The sequence below is a fragment of the Podarcis tiliguerta genome (assembly GCF_965153285.1).
Source record: "Podarcis tiliguerta genome assembly, chromosome: 1".
In the NCBI taxonomy this organism is placed as follows: domain Eukaryota; kingdom Metazoa; phylum Chordata; class Lepidosauria; order Squamata; family Lacertidae; genus Podarcis; species Podarcis tiliguerta.
This window is the reverse complement of record NC_139534.1, coordinates 93311742-93330739: the sequence shown is the minus strand read 5'-3', so window position 1 is coordinate 93330739 and position 18998 is coordinate 93311742. Positions and strand designations below refer to the sequence as shown.

The following is an 18998-nucleotide window of genomic DNA, read 5'->3' as shown; positions in this document are numbered from 1 at the left end:
TTATTTTTCAAAGAAAACCACAGCTGTTTTTAAAAAGGATATTTATTGACTTAATTTAAGTATAAGCAAACACACAAGATAATGCTATTTTTCTCCTTGTACTATGTGGAAGGTTCTTCCTCATCTTCCTGTTTCATCTGCTCAATCAGCTTCTGTCTCTCAGCGGCTTGGCGCATCCGCATCATCACGAGGCTTTCGTAATCCCGCTCCGAGACAACTGAACCCTAAAGAAAAAGGGATGGCAGGAAGAGTAAGGTGGAATCCCTGCTAGTTCTTTCAGAAGTCCTAAAATAAACACCACCACAATGGCACAAGAAAAGAGGTCTTCTGGTGCAGAGTACCTTACAGACATTACTAGCTAGTGTTTATTGGCGCTAAAGATTGCTCAAAGTGGGGACAACTCTCATGTAGCCACTCCAAGCAAAATGTCATGCCAGAATAAGTAAGCTCCTCCACTCTCAACTATTACAGTTGTGGCAGTTCTCATTACTACAGGTAATTGTAGCCTAGCTCACAGGGTGGTTGTAAAGGTAAAATGGGTGTGCAAGGGGACAGACCCAAGCTAGCTCCTTACTGAAAAAGTGAAACAGAAATGTAATAAATGATAAATAAATTTCCTTTTGCTACAATATAACAGGAAGTACTAAAGCAGCATCATAAATGTTTTAGGATCAAAATGCTGTCTACTGCCTTAATTTTACAGAAACATAATATCACTTTAATTAAGAATAGGCAAAGCACTGCAAATACTCTTTTGAGGAGGGTTCCAGAATCTTAACTAGTGATTTCTTCCTCAGATTCCAAGAAGAGAACAATACAAATCCCCAAATCTAAAATTGTTGAAAACGAAACATCTTACATTGAGGGGATTCCCCTGGCCTAATATCCTGTAAAACCAGTGGAACCATTATCCTGGAGATTGTGTGTCATTTTATTTCTCAGCACTTTATTAAACAGATTCTATACGTAAACATTTAGTGTTGTTGAGTCTCAAAAGGACTTATAGGTGGCATGGCTCTTTAATACTAACCAACAGCTTTTCACTTTCAGCTTGGAGCTATCCAGTTCATAAACCAGAGTAAAAACAGCAATTTTTGTACATTCCTGATTAGTCAGGCCTTTTTAAAAATTTGAAGGCAATTGGCACCTTATATTTGTGACTTAATTGCTTATGTAACATATAATGGTGTAAGAATACAATATAAAGAATAATAGAATCGTAGAACTGTAGACTTGGAAGGGACCCCGAGGGACATCTAGTTCAACCCCCTGCAATGCAGGAATCACTAAAGCATCCATGGTAGATGACCATCCAACCTCTGCTTAAAAATCTGCTGGACTGGATCAGACCAAGGTCCTCCTGGTTCAGCATCCTGTTTCCAGGAGTGACCACCAGTCAGGTGTCCCTGGACAGCTGTAAGCATAGCGTGATTATTTGCTTCTGTCTCTCCACCACGCCTGATAGTCAGAATCCTACTGCCTCTGACCATGAAGGTGCCATTTGGGGACTGGGAGCGATCCCATCTCCAACCTGAAGTAGAAATGCACGGGTCCCTTGAACTTGCAATTCAGAACAGGGTCTTATTGTATTTCCTTGTCCTCCCCCTCCTCCAGCAGCTACACTGAAAGTTGTTCAAGTAGTATTCCATAGAAGCCCTGTATTCTCTTGAAGCTTTGTATGTGTGGGCTGACACTTCACAGGTCTACACACCTACTTCCTGCAATCTCTGCAATTAACTAATAGTGTAAATCCCAGTTTCTGATGTAACTGAGTCAGCAAGGGCTTGGCACAGAACACGCACAAAGGAATTGCCACCAGCAAAACACATGAGTGGCTGAGTGAGAAGGGCAAGGAGTAACACCGAAGGAATGGTGTTCTAAAGGTAGAGCTGAGAAGATACAGTGGACTTTTAAACATGGACACAGGTATGCTGTGCCCTGGGCTGGAAGGACTTCCTTCAAAATTCCCCTCTGTCTCACAGTAAGTAGCAACTCTACATTTCATTTTCTTCAGTGTTAAGCTCTGCAACTTATTAAGCTCTAGAAATCATTCATGAATATAGTTTTGCTAATTCTCGGCTCTGCTAATCCAGTAATGAGAGACTGATAATGACTTTTCTGTCATGCAACATTCAACAATTCCACCATATGGATGCTGCTTTGTGCTCTAGAATCTGGGTAAATTTGTTGAGATGATGATATGTATATACAGCCCTTTATTTGGCAGCCCCATAATTCCTTTGTGTGGTAAGGATTTAAAATGGGCTAAAAGGGGCAAGTGGAGTTTGGTGACCTTGAGGTGGCAGATAAAGTTAGTACGTCCTGACACATTACTGCTTTCAATCTGCATTAGATCGTACCTCATTTTGCCTAACAACTAAGGAAGGAAATGAGGTAGGGAAAGTAGCAGATCAAGTGAAACAAAGGCAGGGTAGGTCAGAAAAGACTCTTTTGGAAATAATTTGGTCTTAAAGAGAGCTCTAGAGAAAGAAAGGAAAGTGGCCTGATAAATGGAAAATGGAAAGACCATCGCAGGTAGAAGGAAGAAAAAAAAAGGAGTGAGATGTGGATTTGTACAAAAAGCTGTGGAAAACTGTGTTAATGGGGGTGACAGATAAGGAAACATAGGAATGAAGAATACCAGGGAGGTGTTCTAAGGGACCACTGGATAAGAAGGTGATTTGAAGCAGGGAGGCAGGGAAGAAGGCTGCTGCTGCTGATGGAGATAGGTCAGTAACTCACTCTCAAATAGTACTATACTGGTTGCCACTGTCCTGAATAAAGGCTACTGCAGAAGCATGGCAGAGTCAAGCAGCAGAAGAATAAGAAGGGTCAAGCCCCATCCTGTACACTGCAATAACTCATCTGCTGCATCTCAGCCAGCTGGGATGACAGAGCCTCAACTACAAATGCTTTAAACCACAACTATTTACACACTAAGAGTTATGATTGGCTTTCAAGTTCACTGTACTTGAAGTGCTTTTTATATGTCTACTTAACATTTTCTTTGAAATACTGATAACTTGGACAGTTCTACAGTTCTAATACGGTCATGAAAGTCATGTTGGTAGAACTCTTTCCCAGTGATTTCTTTAGTGGAAGTGAGGGTTAACAGTCAAGTATTGCCTTCTCTGGGAAGCCAGCTTGTTAGGTTTTCTTTTTTCTTCCAGAAATTAGAAGAAAGAAGCTCCCCACTGACTCAGAAAGCCTCAATTAAGCTCAACACGGAGGCCTCTGGCCTCCTTCATCCCACAGTTGGGAGCCTTTTTTATTGCTTCCCTCACCATGGACACTTGGCGGAGAGGATCCATCAGATCCTCTGGTTTCTTCAAGCGCCTCTCATTCAGGAGGCATAAGAAGCTGGGCAATCAAGTCACGATCTGGAATCATAACAGCCAAACAATAGACACCAGTGGACAACAGTACAACAAAAGGGAGCTCCCAAGAGACTTGACGGGAAAGTCGGACTATTTATCGTGTCAGAGCGAGCAAAACCTACTCAGCAAGCCACTGCCACCTCCCAAACCACCTCGGCTATATCTGGACAGTGCCAGCTGCCCCAATATAATAAACCACACTGATTCTCCCTCTACAGACATTTCTTTCCCAAGCACTTCACGTCATTTCCACAAGGCCACTCAAACGCAGCCAGACCTATTTTATAGGAACCAAGCCACAAACTGGTGGCTCTCTGAAACCACCTCCTGCTACAGAAATCCTATTCGTGATCCATTAGACCCCTTTTTTTCTTTCACATTGGATTTGGGGCCCTCACTCCTTGATGATGTTTTGCAGACACTCAGAAACCAGAATTTACTGTCAGATTAGCTAGACTTGCAAATAAAAGCAGAGGAATTAATTACACCGAACCACTGGCTCATCTTCACTGCCTATACGCAACTGAGGCTGCTTTTTGTTTTTCTCAATGAACTGAGAACAGCAGACCAGCTAGCAGTTGAACACAGTATCTACTTGGAATTTACTAGGATTACTGTATTTCCATTCATCACACATTCCCAAGAACTCCTACTCAGAGTACTTCATTATGACAAGATGCTTCCTACATTTGGACCGTATCAGAGATTCTACAACTAATGTGTGTCTGGAAAGGGTGGGTGGTTGTAACATGAAGGAACTATAAGGAACTCATGGATATACAAGAGCCTTGAACTATACATGACTGAAGTTCATCTTCCTTTATGCTGGTGCATATTTTCCTCATTAATGGGTATATTTAAGCTATTAGAAAGCCAGACCATTATTGGAAAGCAATTATTTTTCTTTCTATTTGTCACAGGGGAAAGGAAGTGTATAACTATTGCTTCCACAATAAGCTATGAATAATCCATTGTAAAATGTGAAAGAGAATATATATTTTAGACCTTATTAAAAGTATTTCCTGTACTTCATTTCTGTCTCCTTTAATTTCCATTGGCAAGCACTCATGTAACAGTGTGACTGGGGAAAACCCTGTTACATCAAACTCTAGAAAGAGCAGGGAAGGGGCCACTGAAAGGAAAACCAAACAGCTACTGCTCTCCTAAGCATATCCAAACCACCTAAGACCCCCTTGTAAGAAATATCATGTCCCAAGGCTTGTTTATGCAATCATGTGGCTCCAGGGCCATGTCAAAATAATTTATTGAGTTACTGCTCTGAATAAACACTTACAATGTGTAGATGGATTCACAGTCATACTCCCTTGTTTGCTATTGCAGGTCAGTCTCAGGACCAAAACACAAGTGTTATTTTTTTGTGTTCTTATTTTTATTATGCATTTTGTCTTTTTTATATTGTTGTGAACCATCCTGAGATCTATGGATGAAGGGTGGTATACAAACCAACAACAACAATTCCATGTTTAAACAAGAATACAAAACCTCACAGCTTTTATTTCAGAGAGAAAACAACCACCTCATATAGCTTTCCTGTGGAAAACTGCCGCATCACTGGCTGTTATTTACCTCCAAAGGTGCAATTTACTATCTGTACTGCCGATTGGAACCCTATGGCTGCTGTTGCTTCAATATAACAACAGCCAGGCTGTGCATATTTGTTTGTAAAGCATGACTAACATCACATGTAGTTTTGCCCTCTGTAAAACTAACACTTGAATTGAATTATGAACTCCACCCATTTTTGCATACTTGCCATAATGACTGTGCCATCAAGATAAAGCTGCAGCATGCCAAGAGTTCCTAAGTAACCAGGGACTCTTACCCTTGTTTCTGAATCTGGCTTCACATTATAAGCAAGTCAAGAGTCAGAACTGAGCTTAAAGTGATTTCCTCAGGTTAGCAGCATGGCCTTGTGAGAAACGCACGGCATGCTATACTCTAAGCAGGGGTGGGAAACCTCTGGCCCATGGTCCTCATTAGGGCCAACACAAGTCCCAGTTTGGCCAGTGAGACAGTTTTTCCCAAACCATGCCAACTGCAGCCATAGGTGACATCAAGTGTGGGGCAGGTGGAGATGTGGATGCCACTGCACAACTAGGAATCTTTAAGTACACTCCCAGTTGTGTGCTGTCACTAATCCAATCAGCTGACTGGCAGCGAGAGCAAGTCTATTCACTGACAGGGGGTGACTTCAAGCCTGTTTTTCCTTTTCTAGCAGGGAACATGTCACTCGATGTCAAATTGACAGGTGGGTAGGGCCCTGCCCACCTGTCAAAGTGGCCTACCAGGGTTAGCAGAACCCAGGATCTGGCCCGCTGAATGGATCTAGTTCCCACCCCTGCTCTACAGCAATGTATATTGGCATAACTTTTCAGCTAGCATGCCAGACAATTCCCACTCCAGCACAAAAAGTGATGCTTACTCAGATGCTTAAAAAGTTGAGGTAATTTTAATGTTTTAGTATTTTAACTTTTGTATGTTTTAAAGTATGGCTGTGGGTTTTTCTTGATTCTGTTGTTTTATCTTTTTGTAAACAGCTTTGATATTTATTTATTTATTTTTACAATCATGCAGTTTAGAAATGTTATGAAATAAATGAATAGCAGATTTGTCCTGGTGCAAGTGCCAACTAGTGTCTCTGCTGCAAAAAAAGCATCTGCTTTTGAATCATCTTTGCAGATAACATATAATTTTTCTAACAAAAAAATACATTAAGCATGCAACATCACATAACTCAAGGAGCAAGCCAACAAACAGGTTAATGCCGCAAGAGGTTTCCTTTTAGAAGCAAGATGACAGCACAGACAAAACAAGCACTGTGTGGGTATACAGTCTACATGCTTAATGGATTTTACAATATTTCAGGAGGAGGGCACCTAAGTTAAGTATTTATTGGAAGGCTAGTAAACATGAATAGGATAGTAAAAAGAGCCTCAGGGCAGACAGAAGTCAAGAGATAAGTGCTGAAGTAAATTAGTCATTAAAATTCAAGAACTTTTTTTTAGCATGTAAATACAGACAGAAGTGGAAGAGGATCCCAAAATATAAAGAGGCATTAAAGATGTCGCTTAAAATTGGGAAGAGAATGAATAGAGCAAGTTACAAGCATTCATATTCAAGTACTGCCAAACAAAATAAGTTGTGGGAAGTTTCTGTAGAAAGGATGTAAGGAATCAGTGATGTCACCTCAGGAGTAATTATACAAAAAGAGGAAGGAAGGTGATCACCGCAGGCATGGCACAAGCAACAGGAAAAAGTTTGCATATCAAAGTGAAGTTTACTGGAACTTCACTTGTCAAAGGCTAAGGATGCAAAATATAAGTAAACTTTTCACAGGTTTAATATTTTTGTGTAATTGTAAAAATTCTAAAAGCAATTTTAAAGTCTCCTGATTAAGAATATTACCATATTTTGTATTGTAATGTATGGATGTTTATTTCATTTAGGTAATTTACACAGGTTGCAGGATCCAGCTTTTTCTGTACTGAATTTAGGTTACAGTACAGAAGTTTACTATCTTTTCAAGTAAAAAATCAGTATCCGCCTACTGCATTTTTTAATAAAAAAAATACATTAGGATCAAACACAATCCTGCTATTTTAGGCAACCATCCCAGTTCTTATGAAAACTGATTCATAAAAACTGGCAGGCCAGTTAGCTTAGGTGCAAACTATTACTTCAGGGGGGAGGGGAGGGGAAGTACTGGAGTTCATCTCCAACCTGAAAGACATACCAGTTGTATCCCTTCTAGATGGAAACCGACTGAAAAACCAGGAATTACATGAATTGCAATTACATCCCACTGAAAGGTGCTGTTATGTGTCCAAAGACAAAACTTGCTAAGGTATCATCTAAGAAAGAGGTCAGAATAGCACAATCCCAATGTCTGCACTCCAGCAAGTAGCTGGAAGGCCTCTGTATCAGAGCATCTATCACTTCCGCAGAGCTATGAACTCAGTCACAGCTCCCAGCTTGGGTTCATACACATTAATCCTGTGCAGCAGGCAGAATATATGGGCTCCCAGTAAGAAACATATGGAACGGAAACAAGCCAAGATAAACTCACGTCATAAGCCAGAGGCTTCATAAGAAGCAATAAGCTAACTTGAAAACCAACAAGAGCTTCTGTTTGGAGACAACTGTTGCTCTTCAGTCCTGAGAAAACAACTTTTATAGGCATTGTTTGTGATAAGAATGTAAGAGTCTGATGGATCAGGCTGGTGACCAATCTAGTCCAGCATCCTGTTTTCACAATGGCCAACCCTCAAGCAGGACCCAACCACAACAGCACTCTCCCCTCCTGTGGTTTCCTGGTATTGAGAAGCACTACTGCCTCTGGCTGGGGAGGCAGGGCATAGCTATCATGCCCAGTAGCTTCACCTATATTGCGCAAGGGAGAAAAACATCTATTGGCCCCAAACAACCTGAAAGTACTGCTGGATTCCACCTAGTTCAGCACAACCAGCCACAGCATTTGTTCCCCACTGCACTCCAGGCAAGACTATTTGCGGCCATAAACACACAGCCCTGTGGAGTCGGGCAGGAAAGTCACTCTTTGAAAAGAGCTGAAAGTGCTCCCTAGATGGAGCCAACCAGGCGCAAGCAAAACCTCAGGGAGGCTGAGAGGCAGTTTCTCAGGAACTACTACTTGGAATTAAACACAAAGTAACCGGCTAGCAAAACAAAGGAAGACACAAATAACAGCCTCACCTGAGAAACTACCAGAATACCTGCTCATTAAGTAGACAGCTGCTACTTTTCCACCCACACACTATTGAAAAAGCTATTCAAGCCACGTGCACAGAGAAAAGGAGGGCAGACTTTGGCTCAGAGTTCTCTTTGCTTTTGCTTTTAAAGAATATCTGCATATGCAGAACGAATAGCTGGGCATTCCCATCTCACATATCTATAATAGATACAGTCCAAATCAAGATAATAAAGTGGTATTTACATGTTCCCACTTCCCTCCATCACCCATTTATCTAGTCTGTTTTGTCCTTAACACATGAAGACTCTTATTTCATTTATGACTAACAATAGGTGCTCTGATTCAAGACACGGCAAGCAATAAATGAAAAAGTAAAAACAAATGAAGCTTCAAATATAAAATGGAAGCTCAGATGAACTTGCACTCTACAGCACCGATTCCCCTGCCTTCAACAGAGTAGGGGAAGTTCTAGAAACATTAGAACAGTCTTTATAAATGTAATATTGAAATGGTGCAATAAAGCAAATCCACATTTGGGGATGTGAGGAACCTATAGCTTAGATCTGCTTTCAAAGAGATCACAGAGGTTTATTTTATCTAGCAGATTTGCAGACAGTGCATCACGTTTGTAGGCCTCTTTCCAATGATGGGACTTTCTCAACAAACAGAAGAGAACGTATACTCTAAAGCAGGGGTGGGGAACTGGATCTGTCCCCACATCCCCTCCCCACAAAATTGACAGGTGGCTGGCAAAGACGCAGTGCACAAAGTGGTGATGATCTGCTTACTGCCTGGTCTTGCAAAGCGCTGTGCACAGGGCTTTGCAAGACCTGACCATCAGCTGATGCTGCTCTAAAACCATGAGTTTCATCAGTAAAACAAGCCTTTCCTTTTGTGGGAGAATTATCTGCCCCAATCTAGTTTCTCAGAAGAGATCGCTTCCCAAGGCTCATCTTTCATCAGCTGTGCATGTACTTCTTCAGCCCAACCCTAAACACAGCAAACATCACATGGGATCCTCTCTATTACTCCATTTAGCAACAGCCCAATTAGTGCCGCAGCAGATCATATCTATACAAGCTCAACATCAAGCCAGATTTATACCTGCTTTCATTAGAACAAGTTCATAAATGAAAAACTTTAAATGGCTTACAGTTGCTCAGTGAATGCTTCCCAAGGCAAAAGCACAAAGATGAACGGAATATTTTTGCTAGTGCCCATACCAGGTGTATGCAGAGTTCAAACAGATTTTAAGAACCACCAAATACACAAGTAGCAGCTTGTATTGGTCCTACCTTGGATATCTGTGGCAGGCTGGTGCCATCAGCAAACACAGGATTGCTCTGTGGTTGGCCCTCTAGCCAGGAGATTTTTAGAGGATTGCTTATCAGGCCAACTTCATTCTTCACTGCCATCTCCTAATGAATAAAAACAGCCTCTTCATTTCATGCTTCCCATACTAAGCCCAGAATAACAGAATAGCCACAGGTCAATTGATTACACGATCATGCTAGATCAGCATTCTCCAACCTGGTGCCCTCCAGGTGTTTTGGACTATAATTCCCATTATCCCCAACCACTGATTATGCTGGGCTGATGCAAGTTGGAGTCCAAAACATCTCAAGGGCATCAGGTTGGGGAAGGTTGTGCTAGTTGGAGCTGAAAACCCCTCCATGCTTATATATCAGCCCCTCCCAGTCCCTGATTAGCCCATCCCATTTCCATCAGTAGGTTTATGTGTGCACATTAATGTGAGAGAGTGTGTGCCAGCGCCACAAGGATGCACCATGTGATAGGGGAGAGCTTGTGGGAAAAGTAAAACAAATCCAGCTTGCTTAAAGCAAACCACACTAAATGTATTGTATGGAAGGATGAAAAGTAAAATAGTCAGATAATCTAATGGGAGGAAAATTCCTTCCTAACTTCATTAAGGTTTTCTTCTGCATCTAAGGCTCATCATAATATGGAGAGAAGCATCCTAGTAACAATAACAAAATCAGATGTAACATTTTAGGGTTTACTGGTAACTATCTTGATAGTGGTATTTGCATACTGATGGGAGAAGGTTTTACCATGATAGTTTTGTTACTCAGGGGCTATAAGAGTGGGTGTTTAAAGTAACAAGAAACTATTCACATAAATTACTTATCTATATAGAAATACTTAAGTATGGTTGCCTAAACTGCAATAAATGCTTTCCCTTTGTTTTGGTGAAGTTTCTCAGAGCCTCCCACCCCTCTCTAAACACCCACCCGTTGCTGAAAGATGGGGAACTGGCCCTGCTTTCTGCGCCAGTCATAAGGGTTGGGTGGGGGAAGCCCAGTTGATGTAGAAGAGTCATAGAAAGACTTCTAATGATACCTTCTTCCATAAAGGTCAATGTATACCACCATAAAGGTGAACTGAGAAATTCCCAAGTCGAAAAACTTACAGCAGCTTTCACCGTGGCAAATTCCACAACTGCACTCCCAGTCTTCTTGCTAGAGATTAGCAAATTCAGAACCTCGCCATACTGCCAGAATCAATAAGAAATGTAAAGTCAAGACATAGGTCTAGGGGAGAAACCGTATGTTCTAAAATGTGATATATGACAGCTCTTGCCAAAGTCTCCATAAATAACAAATGGAAAAAGGACTGCAGTAGGATGAGATACAATACTGGTGAAGAGTACATTTTGTAATGAGATATACTGTGCATAATCATGTCAAAATGCTAGTTAAAAGAGTTTTTAGCGATATTACAATAGTAGTCATTGATTTGAGGCCAAGGTCATCATAACAAGCTTGAAATGCAACACAGTCATAAGTCAGTTCACAGATCACACTCTCCCAGCAAAACCCCATAGAACATCATCATCATGTGATGTAATGAATGAGGTTATTGTTCCAGCCTAGTTCTGAATTAATTGTTCACCAAAAAAAAAATAGAGGGAATAAGCCCAAGCTAGTCAAATCTGCCTAGCAGTTGCTGAAGTACAAATAGGGATGAAGGAAAGATCACATGTTAAACCACACCATCAAATTATTTACGAGTCATACCACAGGGATATATTAGTTGTATTAAATATTAGCTGACAAGTTAATAAATTCCTTATGGTGTCCTCCTGTACCAACAAAAAGGAATGGAATGATTTATAATTACCATGGGAGGGCCTCATTAGTTTATGAAGATATCAACTTTCTTTGCTTATTCTTACAGTTTGCTAGGCAAAACCAACCAACCAAGGTGAAAGGAGCATTTTGGAACAGGACCTTTTGTAGGATTTGCAGAAGAACTTCTTTTGAGTAGCCTCCTTTAGTTTCATCTTCTTTCTTGCACTTCCAGCGTAGCTGATGAGGAAAAGTTAGAAATTAATTTCACACTCTTTAGTGTACTGGATGCAATATATAGCAGAATCTAGCATTTGGTTTTACATCTGTGATGCTATAGAGGCAACGGATTCAGATGTTAAAATTGGTAGACATACTAAAAGGAATGTCCACACTGCACAGGAACAGATATACGTAGTCTTAGGCACAGGGAAAACTTCACATTTAGAAGATCTGAAAATTACTACATACATCAAGCAGCATCTGGCAACCTGTCAATATCCCAAGTCACAGAGACTTAACTTCTAATTACCTTCATCCTAGTGCCTAGATTCTAGATTAAAGTGCAAGGAACACATTAAGATGAAGTAAGTGACAATTCCAGTAAGCAGCGAGGATGCCAGAGACAGTCCAGCATTCTGTGTGGCCAGAGGCGATCCATGTGGCTTCTACTGATGGAATGATAAGTTAGTTGCTCATCTCTCTTCATAGCTCAATTTTTGGGAATGTCTTACTTTGAGCTTGGGTGTTCCTTTGCCCTCCTCTCCATACCCATCATGTTTGCCTCAAAGAAGAAAAGAAAAAGAAAATGAAAACTACACTGACATTTAATGAATGAAAATACTCAAGAAAGTCTATGTTCTGCATATCCTTAGCTTGATTTAAACTCCACCACAGGGGATTTGGGTGTAGGTTGGCAATTATCCTGATAACTATGCAAGTTAAAAGGGGGTTCTATTTTGACTCTTGTTTCTTCCAGAAGTGGGGCTCCAATGACAGTGAGATTGGAAAATTTCACTCAGCCATGAAGTTCACTGGGTGACCTTGGATCAGTCACCATCTCTTAGCCTAACCTACCTCACAAGGTGGTTGTGAGAATGAAATGGGCGGGGGACGACGACACACCATGTACACCAACTTCAGATTATTGGAAGATAAAGGTGGTATATAAATGTAATAAATAAAAGAATAAATAAATAAATTTGGGGTAGGAGGATAAAAATAGCACTGAATGTTCATAAACCAATCTCACATGCCAACTGGTACTGAAAAATCTGTAACAAATATTGCAAAGTTCTTTGCAAACATTCATTAAAATAATCGTCAATACCCTCCTCATTTCCACATCTGCCTGGGGTGAAAAAGGAAATAAGTGGAACAGCTTAGAAGAGACCAGAGCTGCAATCCTACACACACTGACCTGGGAGAAGGTCCCCCTGAACTCAATTTACTTCTGAGTAGACATGAATAGGAGTGTGCTGTACATCTCCCAATTTAACTCTTCTTGTTTGGCCCTTCTACTTAATAAAAGAATATTCTGCCACTAAGCTCCACAACAAGAGATGCAGCAAAGAAAAGGCTATTTTTCTACAGGCATATACTCATTAACAACAAAAGCAAAGTGGCTTTGAGCACCCATGGGCATTTTTTGAAGAGAATCGAGGCAAGACAACTTTGTGGCAGTCAGAGGCTCTGACCTTGCCTGGCCTTACCTCGTACTCGCTGTTCTTTCTCAAGTCGTATTTGTTCCTGGATAAGTTTTTGTTGTTCCTCCAGCTGGCGGGATCCCTCCTCACGTAACCGTAGGATCTGGGGAAAGAGGCAGAAGGCAAAAAAATGGTGGCCATGTTGCCAAGAAAAGTGGCTGTTACAAAACAATCTACTCTTTAACTTGTTAGTATGAAGAAAGTGTCACAAGGAATAGACCAGCAGTCTATTTATCTCCTGTCTAGCAACAACAGCCAAATTGAAAAGTGTTTTTGTTTTTTTTAAGGAGAAGAATAGATACACAGGAAGGAGCCTTATATAAAGTTAGACTCTCTCTCTCTCTACAGGTTTTTTTTTAGAAAGGAGTCTTACCTGGAGATGCCAAGGATCAATACCTAGGACCTTTTGCATGTGAAGCACACTCTACCACTGAACTATGCCCCTCAAGTTTATAATCCCTTTATGCCATGTTTTCACACAGCCTGAACCTCAATGTTGTTACTCATAGGAGTAGCAACATTGAGGTTCAGGCTGTGTGAAAACATGGCATAAAGGGATTATAAACTTGAGGGGCATAGTTCAGTGGTAGAGTGTGCTGCCAGCATAATTTATCTTTCAATACTATTAACTTTCTGCTCTTCACAATGGCTGTGCACATAAAGGATCCCATCCTCATTGCTGATATCAAATAAAATTTTGTTTGGTTGCTACCCTTACCTCTTGCTCTAATGTTCTAGTTATCTGGATCTCTTCCTCCTTGCTAACCTGGGACTGGGCTTGTTTTTCCCGGGCTTCAAGATCTATAGCAAAAGAAGAAGTCCACAAGTTGGTAGAGCAGGAGACTCTTAATCTCAGGATCGTGGGTTCAAACCCCACATTGAGCAAAAGATTACTGTGTTGCAGGAGGTTGGACTAGATGGCCCTCATGGTCCCTTCCAACTCTACAATTCTATGACTCCAAGATAGGACAAACCCAAACAGATTGGTTTTTACTGAGATTCATTTCTAACAGGATGAATCTCTGCTCATAGTACAGTATATTTAAGAGCACCTACTGATACCGCCTCAAATTTTAATGAAAACAAATGAATTGCAGTCATGAACAAATGGTAAGGATCCTGCAACCTGGCATTTACTCCATATGCAAAAGAATATTCTAGATTTACATACCAAGTTTGACTTTTTTCCTCCTTTCATCAAGTTTCTGAGTCCTTTCTGCTGCCTGTTTCTTTGCTTTCCTCACTTTATCATATGCTGCCTGCAGTAGTGAGAGGACAAGAAAAAATAATAAATCAAAACAAAATGAAAGTTTCAATCACATATCTAGAAATATTAAAATTAAAACAAAACAAAGATCTGCAAGTGTCATGGACATTCAGATTGTGTTTAACAAGGATAAAAATTTTAATAATTCGAGACTTCTCAGTAACTAACATTAGTAATGTCCACAAACAGAGGAAAGATGGACCAGAATATGTGAAATCAAGAAAGATACAAATGTTTGAAAGTATTCTGAAGTATACATCTTACTTATAATGTCTGTATGAGATCACTAGCCCAGTTTAATGCTAGCACTGTAGGGCCAGCATAGTCTGAAACATACTGACAACAGGTGTTGACAACAGGTATAGTTTTGCTTGCAGCTTTTAACAGGAATCCAAAGAATGGGCAAGAACAATGGAATTGCAAGAGCTCTACCTGCTTTCATGTCACAACAGTTCCAAATACAGGAGAAAACCAATTTAAAAAGCAGTTACATTTTTCAGTAATAAGAGCTGTTGCAGCAAACAAGTTTAAAGCTGAGCATATAGTTGTCCCTCTATCTCTCTCACGTTTTTTTTAATTCCATCTTATTTCTTTATATGAAGTATTATTTACTCGGGTAAGTGGAACCCAGCTCATTTTAGAACCTAAATACTTGATCATAATGCCAAAAATCTCTTCCATCCCAAGCTATCACCAATTTAGAAAGTATGCAGAGATCAGTTTGAAATGAAGAATTCATATCGAGCCTCCAAGGCAAGAATAAATTAGTTTTAACCTTCCCCAAGGTCAATGAACACATTTACACTATGAGGTGCCACAGGGCACTATATTGTTCCCAATGATATTCAACATCTATATGAAGCCACGGGAAGCAGTCATTTGGAGTTTTGGAGCAAGGTGTTGCCCTGATGAAACTCAACTTTATTTCTCCATTACAACTGAGTGTGGAGCAAGATGCAGTGCTGGCCTGGATCAGAGTCAATAAACTGAGCTTGAATCCTGGAAAGACGGAGGTCTTGTGACTGGATAGCTCCTGTTTCTGGGAGATAGGCCACTTGTCTGTTCTGGATTGGGTAGCACTTCTTCAGAAGGAGCAGGTGTGCAGTCTGGGAGTATTCTTTGATCCATCTCTGTCACTGGAGGCTCAAATGACCTCTGATGGTCATAGAGTTCTCCCTCCATGCAAGTATGACCCAGCCTCAGCCACTCACGGTTTAGAATAGGAGTCTATTGCTGAGAGAAGTAGGGAATTTCTGTACATAAGCTATCCAGAGATATGTAAGGAAACAGCCAGAAACAACTTGTTGGCTTGTACTGGCCTGAAATAAGTTTCTGACTGCACTTTTCTTTTCCAAGTATTCATGTCTAACAGCAGAGCCAGAAAATGCTTGGAGTTCTAACAGAGCATTAAAATAACTCACCCTTGCTGCTGCATCTGTTAGAACTGCCAAAGCTTGAGACAACTGATGGAAGAGCTCAGCTAAGAAACAGAAAAAAATGAAACAGCAATAAGAGAATGCATACAATTCCTAGATATAGAACTGAGTAAATGATTGTCTGAAATTTGTCTGAGTAAATCATTTCCGAGAACACAACAAAGCTTCTTACAGTATTTGAAAATCAATCCTCACCATAACTTCAGAACTTCAGTTTGCTCCATTTAAAATACAGTTTGTCCCTTATGCAAGGATCAGTGCTTTATTCTTAATATCTTATTTCTAAACTTACAGGTGATTCCTAGTAACTTATATTTACTAGTAACCTTGGACAGTGAAAGCAGAACTTAGCCATCATGTATGAAAATACATTTTATTTTGTCTGTCCTGAATCTCAAACAATTAGCCCCCTTCTGAATACAAAATATTGCTGAGTCATCATTTAATTGAATATATTTATATTCCCCCAGATAAACTTATGAACACTGTAAGGCAGATTGCAGCAATAAATATAATATATTGAGCAATTACAGAATTAACAGAAATCAGTAAATTAAACATCTAGAATAGCAGCAGCTAAAAGATGAAGCCCACATAAAACCATCAACAAAAGCTTAGAAGAATAAAAATCTCAAATCTGCTTAAGACTCAACAATGGGGGTTCACACACAATTTCTGAGGGAGCCTCAAATATCGGGGGCTACCACAAAAAAAGCTCTGTCTGTGGTACCTGCCAATCCTATGGCTCTTGGTAGCAGGTCTAAAAACTGCACCATTTGTCAACCAATGGACCTGGTACACAATAGGCTTAATGTGATTAAAGGGTCACATAAATAATCAAGCCTAGACACTGATATCCAGAACATTCCATCTATTACCAATAAAACACACCAGTGTAATTCTGGATAAATCTAGCCACTTCTAGTGATCACACAGGGAAAACAGTCAATAAAAGCTAAGAGTGTCTATGAATACTTTCCATACCTGCTTTGGGGTTGTCTGGATTTTTATCTGGATGGCAGGACAAGGCCTTCTGTCTGTAGGCTTTCTTAATCTGTAAATGACAGAGCAAAAACAATGCAATGAACAGTGTGATTAGCAGATTAAGGCAGTATTCAGTTATGTAGAAGATAGGAGAGCAGGCAACTAAAAGTAAATAGTAAAAGTTTTAAAATTAGCTCATTCTTTTAAGAGATTTGTTTTGCTGCCAGAGGTTATCTGCCCAATGCAGGCCTACCTTATACCAAGCAAACCTGGTATAACACTGCTGTAGATATGACAAACACACCTGCTGCCTACTGCATCCTCAATGCTTGGACTGCAGTTGCTCAGGTAAATAAAAATATTTTATTTGTCAAAGTAACTGTTTCGCTGATTCCATCCAATGGCAACAACCTGGCCTGATAGGAACTGAACATGTGCTGACACTTGGCCAGAAGCTACAAAATACTACATGAGTTCCATGTTGGCCAGCCCCGATTGTTCTTACTGTTTCTGCCTGTGAATCAAAAGTGCGCTCCAGAAGCCTCAACCCATCCTTGCAAATGCACATTTGATGGGTTGTTCAGTAGTGCTGGAAAAACTGTATTACTGATCTTCTCAGTGAGGGACCTTTGAGTTCTCTGGCACATTGAAAATCCGCGTGAGACTGTTAAGACACTGAATCTTTCTTCTGTTCAGGTTGCTGGATCAGATGTTGTTAGCATCTTTCCAGCTGTACAATTCTGTCACAACAGAGATACTATGAAGTATAGATCACATGCATTCATTTTAACATTAATACTCCTTATCAGAAACATTTTCATATGCAAAGCAGTGTCTTATTATTCTAAGATAACTACCCTAAAAAGTTCTGTCAATATACAGTACGCATAGACTAAAAACATCTGGTATTTAGGCACCACCTAGTGGACCAAATGAGTACTAAAAAGACAACTTGAAGCTATTGATCCTTAAACTTAAAGCAAAATATTAACACAATAATATATGACAACACTATTTGATTACTCAAAGTGCTTAATACCCATTATTGCAGAAACTGTTACAAACATGCTTTCAAGAAGCTTCTAAAATGCTTGCCTGTAACAAGGAAATATCACCTCTAGGAAGGAAAACATGTTAAAATTTGGCTTTTAAAAAAATGCCTCAAATGGGGGTGAGGGGATCAGGATAACAAATAAAAATAAGTCTTCTAGCAACTTTTGAGGAACATACTTGCAAGGTTGCCACAATGTTTGCCCACACAAGGTAAGACGGCATTATTATCAATTTATGCCAGATGGAGAGACTGAAAGAATTGTGGCCAAGATCGGATGCAAACCAAGGGCTTCCTAGTTCACAGTTCACCTCCCCCATCATTATACTCATCCCCTCAAGCATCCAAAGCAAACCCAAGAAGCCATCTCAAATCACAGTTCATTCATGCAGCTCAGTACCACACACTTGAAAAGCCTCTCATAAACAGATTCCCACGAGAGGTGGTGGACAGTCCTTCCTCGGAGGTTTTTAAGATGGGGCTCGATGGCCACCTGTCATGGATGATCTAGTTGAGATTCCCGCATTGCATGGGGGGGGGGTTGGACTAGATGACTCTCGGGGGTCCCTTCCAACTCTACCATTCTATGAGAGAGAGTTCGGTTGGCAGAGCACGAGACTTAAATTCCACGGTCGAGGCTTCGAGCCTCACGTTGGACAAAAGGCTCCTGCACTGCAGGTTTGAACTAGATGACCGTCGTGGTCATATATATAATGACTATGAGAAAACAGTATTATGATCGCATTTGAAGAAGGCGCGACTTTCGCGCAGGGCTGCACCCCGGCGCATCTCAGATTTACTGGGGAACTCAGAAGGGGGACCCACCGAGTACAGTGCCAAGTGGCCCCTAGGAAAGTGTGTGCAGTATCGCCTCAATACTTCAGGCCATGGGCCCTTGAACTCAGCAGCTCGAGGGCCCTGAGGTCTTGTCCCGTAAGGAGCGGCGGGGACAGAGCCCCCTGCTATAATTCTGGCCCTCGGGGGCCTGCGAGGGTCCGGCTAGGCCCTGAGGGATCTCCAGCGGCCGCCGCCGCCGCCTCCTCTCCCTCCCCTCAGCCCGAGGCCTTGCCGACCTCTTTATCCGACGCCTTCTCGCCAACTCCCAGAAGCGCGTACAAGTCCAACTCCAGCAGCTCCTTATCCACCGCCATTTCTCTTCCCGCTCCGACCCGCTTCTTTACGGGGCCAAAAAGGCTGTTATTCCCTCGACTTGCCCGACAGAGCTTGCCTTTCCTCAGCTAGGCTACCCTCGCCCGCCGCCCCAACAGCGACTCGCGCTGCCCTGAGGCTGCTGGGAAACGTAGTCTTTGCCTCCTCAGCAGTTCCCCTTCCCGGGTGTGGCCAGAACTACGATTCCCG

At 41.1% G+C, this 18998-nt stretch overlaps 2 protein-coding genes across 2 annotated transcripts; one reads left to right on the top strand and one right to left on the bottom strand.

Moving 5' to 3' along the window:
- Nucleotides 1-26: 26 nt before the first annotated feature.
- DNAJC17 (DnaJ heat shock protein family (Hsp40) member C17) lies at nucleotides 27-18934 on the bottom strand. Its single transcript, XM_083451033.1, has 11 exons — nucleotides 18713-18934; nucleotides 16589-16658; nucleotides 15590-15648; nucleotides 14073-14160; nucleotides 13620-13702; nucleotides 12908-13004; nucleotides 11930-11979; nucleotides 11358-11435; nucleotides 10538-10618; nucleotides 9402-9524; nucleotides 27-224 (listed from the first exon to the last, which is right to left on the bottom strand). The coding sequence occupies exons 1-11, from the start codon at nucleotides 18788-18790 to the stop codon at nucleotides 102-104; spliced, it is 930 nt and encodes a 309-aa protein (XP_083307159.1). The 5' UTR covers nucleotides 18791-18934; the 3' UTR covers nucleotides 27-101.
- LOC310682420 (uncharacterized protein C15orf62, mitochondrial) lies at nucleotides 232-4404 on the top strand. Its single transcript, XM_083451294.1, has 2 exons — nucleotides 232-1981; nucleotides 3171-4404. The coding sequence occupies exon 2, from the start codon at nucleotides 3286-3288 to the stop codon at nucleotides 3826-3828; it is 543 nt and encodes a 180-aa protein (XP_083307420.1). The 5' UTR covers nucleotides 232-1981; nucleotides 3171-3285; the 3' UTR covers nucleotides 3829-4404.
- Nucleotides 18935-18998: the final 64 nt, after the last annotated feature.

Excerpts from the sequence above, each read along its gene's own strand:
- DNAJC17 (XM_083451033.1), bottom strand. The coding sequence starts at position 18,790 with ATGGCGGTGGATAAGGAGCTGCTGGAGTTGGACTTGTACGCGCTTCTG. Across the intron at positions 14,161-15,589 it reads TAACAGATGCAGCAGCAAGG|GCAGCATATGATAAAGTGAG; the intron begins GTGAGTTATTTT and ends TCACTACTGCAG. Across the intron at positions 11,436-11,929 it reads AAGGAACACCCAAGCTCAAA|CTACGCTGGAAGTGCAAGAA; the intron begins GTAAGACATTCC and ends TTTCCTCATCAG.
- LOC310682420 (XM_083451294.1), top strand. The coding sequence starts at position 3,286 with ATGGACACTTGGCGGAGAGGATCCATCAGATCCTCTGGTTTCTTCAAG.